The 7,740-nt window shown below is 36.0% G+C and overlaps 1 protein-coding gene across 1 annotated transcript; it reads right to left on the bottom strand.

Annotated features, from left to right (window-relative positions):
• Positions 1-805: 805 nt before the first annotated feature.
• Positions 806-7,733, bottom strand: LOC110442459 (V-type proton ATPase subunit G 1-like). Its single transcript, XM_021486079.1, has 3 exons — positions 7,585-7,733; positions 2,620-2,720; positions 806-2,278 (listed from the first exon to the last, which is right to left on the bottom strand). The coding sequence occupies exons 1-3, from the start codon at positions 7,697-7,699 to the stop codon at positions 2,105-2,107; spliced, it is 390 nt and encodes a 129-aa protein (XP_021341754.1). The 5' UTR covers positions 7,700-7,733; the 3' UTR covers positions 806-2,104.
• Positions 7,734-7,740: the final 7 nt, after the last annotated feature.

A 7,740-nucleotide genomic window follows, 5' to 3' on the forward strand; every position in this document is an offset into this window, starting at 1 on the left:
AAGATGGCTGCCTGTCGGCCATGTTGTTTATCCGATCAGTCTCAAAAGTTGCCCTGCACAGCTAAGGACCAAGGGGAACCTACATATAAAATTTGAGAAAGATCCCTTTGGTACTTCTTGAGAAATACCGATAACAAGAATTGTTTACGGACGGACCACGGACGCAGGGTGATTTGAATAGCCCACCATCAGATGATTGTGGGCTAAAAATGGCATTTAGCCATGGCCATCACTTAAGGCAGACATCTGGAAAAATATTTACACAACTGATCTACTGAACATCACTGTTTCATGGTTTTAGTCCTTATGGTTCTATAGATAATTTGTTTGAAGTTTTCAACATATTTGTTCTTTGGGACCTTGTAAATAGGTTCAGGCCATTATCATCCACAGCATTCCTGTAATCAGGTTTGAAGATTTTTGGGTAACTTCAGCATTTTGAACATAACAAAAACTTCCACTTATTTTTGTTCCCAGTTTTAAAGAACAACCGACATGAAATCTACATAAAATGGTAACGCCTTTCTATTTTGTAAAAGAATATTTTCTCATAAATGTTCCATTTTGGTCATAAAATCAAAATATTGTTTGAGATTACATTTTCAATGTTTATTTCAAACAGAGATGTAATTCTTGGTCTATTAATATTAATCTTTTTAGAATTTCCAATTTATTTGAGAAATCCAGATTAATTTTTAATACCATGGAATTAAAGATCTTTTTCCACGCCAGTATTTTTGTCTGGAAAACATTATTTGGGACTGTTATGCAGGATGACATCTAAATGAAAAGTCTGACAAATATAGCTGATATATGGTGTTGACTTTAATGGTTAATAAATAATATCAAATAAACAAATTTTACAACAATACATCATAGATACCAATCTCACTTATGATTCCCTCTCTTAAACATTCATTCCAATGTTAATCCAACATGGTGTAGAGTCTACATCCCTTAAAAATGAAACTGACTGAAATCAAACTCAAGCTCAACAGTATTGAAAATTATAAATGTTTTATCAATGATCATAGCACTCATACATATCTTATGTTTTGTAGAACATGCCCATATAAGGATCACGATTTTTGTGATTATCCTGTATATCATAACTTCTCTTTAGGACCGATAATGCCCATAACACCCCTAGTCCTGTAATATTTCACCCATCTACAATCAGTTTGAAGTTACCTCCCCTTACAATACAAAACATCAGGATTCGGAATGCATCAGTATCAAATACACAAATCGACAAGAGAAATGCAAGGAATGGTATGTCTGTCATAGTTTTCAATCAGAACTTACAACTTGTTTCTATTCTACTTTTACTACAGTGATTAAATGGAATTATAAATTTACTTAAACCTTTCAAATCAATATTTTCTGATTATCATTTGTTCTATGGTCATTTCTAGTACAATGCTATTGCTGAAAAATCTAGGAAGATTCAAAATTGCGTATATATATATACTTTCACCAAATATTAGAATCACTCTTCATTGTATTAAGGTACCAACTTGTATATTTTATTGTGTTTTTAATCCTGATATATATGAAATAAATCCTGGATATAACTTTAGATACATATAATGTCTTATTGTCTATTCGATTAACAACATGCTTGTACCTACAGTAAGAACTAATGTTGATGTATTTGCTCAAACATCCAATAATACACAAGTTAAGCTCTAGTATAAACACATAGTTTCCATATCAAATATACAACCAACTCTACTGTTAGTTTTAATCATACCTTCTAGCCCAACACACAAAATGAAAATTCCACTTTCTACTGAATGCAGTAAACATGTTCACTTCTAAATACCCTTTAACCACTGTAGACCATAATGGACTCATTCAAATCAATGCATGGTAGAGTTCACTAATGTTACATAGGGTTGAAAGGGTTAACCTGGTCAGAATATTTTCTACCTTTCTTTTATTGGCACACAGCACAAGGTCTTATCTTTAATGCACTGCATTTTTGTATTCCAGTTAGATATCAAGTCCAGTTGATCTGTTTTTAAGTCCCATCACATATACACTGTACACCTTTGACTAGCTCTAAGTCTCATGATGGTATGATGACATGTAAGGTACAATGTTACACTTTTGGCACTAGATTCTTGTGTACCAGGGGCTTGATCTCCAACACTAAATCAAGCAGCTCCTTTATAGCTTGCTCCTTGTTCTTCTTCACTCCCGCACTGATCTCCTCAATTTTCTGTTTGGTATTGATGTCTATTTTAGTCTCCATGTCCCCTCGCGAGCCAAGCACCTATCAGCAATAGAAGACATACATGTTAGTATTATTAAGAACCTGACATGAAACTTTGGTAAATTTTCTTCCAATTAAATCAGAACATTCTTCTTATGTGTAAATCTAACAATTTACCAATGTACCAGAATGAATGAATTTCTGATTTTCCTATGAATACCACCAGTAAAGAAAAATCGGAAAATGAATTCTAGAACAATAAGCATTTAAGACTTAGTTTGGGCTCATGAAATATATATGCCTTCAATTGAACCAAATTTAAAAACAAAACAAAAAGCAAAACAAAATGGGTCATGTGAACCCATTTAAACAGATAATCATAACGTACAAACACAACTTACAGACTGTTCATAACGTTTATATTGTTTTTCCCTTTGAGCTTTGTAGTTATCAATTTCAGCTTGGGCCTCTTCCTTTGCTTGCTTTAGTCTCCTGTTTTTACCTGTTCAGAAAAAGTGAAATTCAATTAAAAATGCGAAATTGCAATCCTTTTTTTTAACCTGAATGATCATATTATGGTATTGGAAATCCCTTATTTAATTTGCGAGATGGATATATTGCAAGATGTATAATTATTTCACTTCAATTCACAAAGACAGCAAATCACAGATTCACATATCATGAAAAAACTGGATGATTATAACCTGTGGATTGCCAGCAGTGTAAGATCCCCCCCCCCCCCCCCCCTTCGTTTTAAATGAATTGAGCAAGTACTATCCTGTCATCCCTGGACATGACTGATGACCAACGAGGGTCTTAGGTTGTGATAACTTCAACAGATCATAATAAGCTATTGTTAAATGAAATCATAAAACAGAAAATCTTGATTTCAATCTAGTACATTAATGTCTCTCAGAAGCTTCGTAATTATAATCATATAATCCTGCTGGGTGTCTTCGGCAGTATGTTTCAGTGAGGTAGCACTATAAAGACGGCATCAGTTCCGCGCTATCCCAAGGAGACAAACACGAACATATCGCAGCCTCCCAAAATACACACACATACACTACACGCATGCATCTTGCACACAGGGGAGGCCGTCCTTAAATGACCTTAGCTGTTAATAGGACGTTAAACAAAATCAAACAAACAAACAAACAAATAATATAAGAAAGGCATTCTGTATTATCATAATTTTTCATTTAATTTTAAAATAATTATCAAGAAGTGCAGAAGGCTTGTATAGCTCATCTCGATATTTATGCAATCATGCCAAAATATTCTCAAATAATTGCAATCAATATCCTTGGTATAATTTGTTTGTTTGTGTTTAACGGCCCATCGACGGCTGTGATCATATAAATGGCCATGGTGATTTCTTTTTTTTCTTTTTTTTAAACAAACATGTGAGTAGCGAAGATAAAATCAGATTAAAAGGTTCATTTTAAAAGCATTCACATTGTATGTGTAGATAATTAAAATAAAAAGGGTGTTAAAAATATTCTCTACGATCTTTACGACTGGGAATAGATGTTTTAAGTTTCGGTTGTACATGTACTTTAAAAAGTTTGTTGCTGGTCTCGAAAGACCAGTGTTGCTGCCATTCATTTTGAATGGCTGTACGAATAATAGGTTTAAAATCTGTATATGGTAGTTTGATATTTGTTTGTTGGAGATTAATGCATTTTTTGTTTCCCTGTCAACAAATTTGTTGCCTTTAATTCCGACATGGCTCAGAATCCATAGTTTACATGGACACATACTGGAACATCTTAGTCAGGCCAAGTATCTGGGTGTAACACTATCATCTGACCTTAAATGGGATTCAAATATAAATACTACAGGGGTATATGACCAAAAGCAAATTCTACGCTAGGCTTTTTAAGACGAAATCTTAAAATTGGCTCAACATCAGCCAAAGTACAGGCATACAAATCATTAGTTTGACCATCACTTGAGTATAACAAATATTGACAAGTTGGAAATGGTCCAGCGAAGGGCAGCGCGCTATGTGCTCAATAAGCACAGGTACAACCATCGTACCTCCAGTGTGTCAGAAATGTTGGACCACCTAAAGCTGCGCCCTCAGATAGACGTAGAGATGCTGGTCTGACCATGCTTCATAACATTGTAAACCAGAAAGTCGCTATCGTAAAATCAGACGGATTAATACCTACAGTTAGAAAATCCGGAACAAACCACCAGTTTTCGTATCAAATTCCCCACTCAAAAACCCAGACCAGAAAGGCATCATTCTTCCCTCAAACTATACCTGAGTGGAATAAACTCCCACCTGACATTATTTCGAGCCCCACAACGGAATTATTCAAATCCGCCCTCTACCATCACTTTTCAAACACAAACTAGTCCATTTTGTATCTTTTAAAAACAATCTCTTTCCATGTTTCACTCCTCATCTGACATTTTATCTTCAAATTGTTGAAGTTGGTCAGTACCATTTAGAAGTAAAGTTATTTTAGACTTTTTTAAGATACAAGATATTCGAAGAGCAAGGTTTTGTAAAATAATTGCCTTTTTAATACGGTGTTCATCGATATGATCGAGGGCCAAACCAATGGCACATGCTTCGGCAGAAAAAATGGAGCCTTGGAGGCGCCATCTGGTAGTCGAAATGAAGTGCAAGAATTAGCAGTACAGCAGGCTGCTGCCACTTTCTTACCTTCTTTGGAACCATCGGTGTAAAGTTGTGTATGAGACGGGTAAATCAAAATGCATTCCCGAAAGGAAGATTTGTGTTCTTCGGGCATAACACTTGATTTCCCTCGTTCATGTAATGTTAAGTTAAAATCAGGTGTTTGAATTGTCCACGGAGGAACATCAGATATGTTAAATTCAGCTATGTCAGTCAACTTTATGTCAAGTTCTTGCAGGAAATTTGGATACCAAATGTTAGCAGAAGTTTTTGGTTTTGCCTAAATATGTTTTGGTATTTTGGGTTCAATTCTTGGTCGAAAGCAGGATTTTTAGGGTTTGATTATAATTGATCTGCAAACTGTAATGCAAGTTTTTTTCTTCTGTCATAAAGGGATGGTTCATTTGCTTCCACGTACAGGCTTTTTACAGGTGTTGTTCGAAAAGCTTCAAGGGCTAGATGTAGCCCTTGGTTATGGATTGGGTCTAGCATCTGCAGGTATGAACTGCACGCGGACCCCTATACCATAGAACCATAATCCAGTTTTGTTCGAATAAGTGATCTGTATAGGCACAAAAGCATTTCACGGTCCGCTTCCCAATCAGTATGAGAAAGGACTTGTATAATGTTTAATGCCTTGGAACACTTATCCTTCAGATACTTTATATGTGGTATGAAAGAGAGTTTCGAATCAAAAATGAAGCTGAGAAATCTAGTCTGTTCAACAACACGATTTCTAGTGCCATCCAGTGTTAGATTTGGGTCATTGTGTGCTTTCCGTTTTGACAGAAATGCAATCACACAGTTTTAGATTTAGAGAATTTGAAACCGTTTACGTCTGCCCAATTTTGTAGTTTGTTTAAACTCTTGAAGTTGTCTTTCTATTGTGTGCATGTTCTTACATCTGTAACAGATCAAGAAATCCTCCACAGATAACGACCCTTCTGTTGATTGACCAAGACATTTGACCATATCATTGATTTTAAGACCAAACAGGGTGACTGATAGGATTCCACCCTGTGGGACTCCCATTTCCTGTTTAGATGTTTCAGAAAAAGTTGAACCAACACAGACTTTGAAGTGTCTATCTAATAGATAATTAGATATAAAATTGGGAAGGTTTCCACATACGCCAAGGTCGTGAAGATCTTTCATGATGCCATACTGCCATGTAGTATCATAGGCCTTCTCAAGATCAAAGAACATGGCAAAAAGGTGTTCCTTCTTGGCGAAAGCCTCTCAAATGAATGTCTCGAGTCTGATGAGATGGCCATTTGTCCCTCTTCTGTTTCTAAAACCACGGGTTCTGGTCAGTAGCATCCTTTCCCGGTTTTGGGATAGGTATAATTGTGGAGTTCTTCCACGAATCAGGAATCTTTCCTGAAGCGTAAACTTGGTTGAATATGTATAGAAGGCATGTTAGTGACAAGTCCGCTAAGTGCTTGAGAAATTGATTTGGAATATCATCAGGACCTGAAGCAGTCCTATGATTTTCTATACGAATCAACAAGTTCTGGTAGGGTAAATGGTTCATAATAACTTTCTCTGTTTGATGATTTAAAATTTAGCCATTTCTTTTCTCTTTTTTTTTCTTTAAAGACTCAAATTTTTGGGAGTGGTTTAAAGGGGATGAGATTTTAGCTATGTATTTTGCAAATGCATCAGCAATTTCAGACCTATGTTCACACTTATTTTCCAAATCATATCCCATACTTTTTTGGAAGACATCTTTGATGATATCTTGGATACATATTCTCTCCAGCTGTTTCTTTTGTTAATTTTAATTGATCGCCCGGCCTTTGCCCGCCAAATTTTATATACAGATATAACTTAGGGACTCCCTTATTTAAGTCCCTTTGGGCAGGGGCAAACCCTGAGGCCAATCCTAGTAGCATATTCTGTATTACTTACCGTGTATGATTTTTTCATGCACCCTATATACATGTTATATTATAAGATGGAAACCTCAAATGTTTCCAAGTTCTCACCTATGGACTAAGTCTCTAGGGGTGTGGCCAGATCTCGGTCAATTCTGATACCATGATTGCGTTCATCTTTTGGCATGCCCAGCAACCTTACATATGCTTACAACTTATATGTCGTGATTTTTCCAACTCTTTTTTGACAGGTACCTGTGCCTTTGGACTTTCGGAATATTACACACAAAAAAATGATTTTTGGGAAATAAATTAATTTTTGAGAATATACAGCAGAAATTAATATTTTTATTAATTAATATCTTTACGAGTCCCCAGATTCATCATAAAAAACACTGAATTGGGTGGGAATTTTGATCATTTAAAAGTTATGACCAAGAGACTAATTATCCAGGGTCGGGGTCAGACCTTCCGGCCATCCTGGTAACATTTCTCTGTACTGTATATTCATCTTGAACTCAACAAAAGTTCCAGAGAAGTAACCAAATTATTACCCTTTTCTCTTTTTACTGACAAATACGAATTTTGTATCAAGTACTAGCCAGATCACTTGAGACCTTAAACCTTAAGATTACCAATGAGCATGAGCGCTCTTCCCTTCCATTGCACAAATACCTGTATTCGGAACTGCAGCGTACCCATAGATAAGAGGATTCACAGGTTGTCAACAGAGGTATGTCATGAGACGACCTCCAACTTACAAACGTGAAACTTTCTCAAATTAAACCAAATTAACACACACATAGAATCAGCGACTGTCGTGTTGAGTTTCTTACGTTTTCTAGCCTCAGCTACTTTATCTGCTGCCGTTTTCTCGGCTTTTAACAGCTGTTGGATACCCGTGGACTGGCTTGCCATCTTCACTTCCTGCCGGATGATATTCAGGATCATGTGACACGATACGGAACTGATCAGCGTAATACACACGCTTC

The sequence above is a fragment of the Mizuhopecten yessoensis genome, unplaced genomic scaffold (genome assembly GCF_002113885.1).
Source record: "Mizuhopecten yessoensis strain PY_sf001 unplaced genomic scaffold, ASM211388v2 scaffold716269, whole genome shotgun sequence".
In the NCBI taxonomy this organism is placed as follows: Eukaryota; Metazoa; Mollusca; class Bivalvia; order Pectinida; family Pectinidae; genus Mizuhopecten; species Mizuhopecten yessoensis.

Bases quoted from the DNA above. Each gene is read 5' to 3' on its own strand.
- LOC110442459 (XM_021486079.1), bottom strand. From the start codon at position 7,699: ATGATCCTGAATATCATCCGGCAGGAAGTGAAGATGGCAAGCCAGTCC. The intron at 2,721-7,584 runs GTAAGAAACTCA...TTTTCTGAACAG, and splicing joins AGTAGCTGAGGCTAGAAAAC to GTAAAAACAGGAGACTAAAG. The intron at 2,279-2,619 runs GTAAGTTGTGTT...TATTGCTGATAG, and splicing joins ATAAACGTTATGAACAGTCT to GTGCTTGGCTCGCGAGGGGA.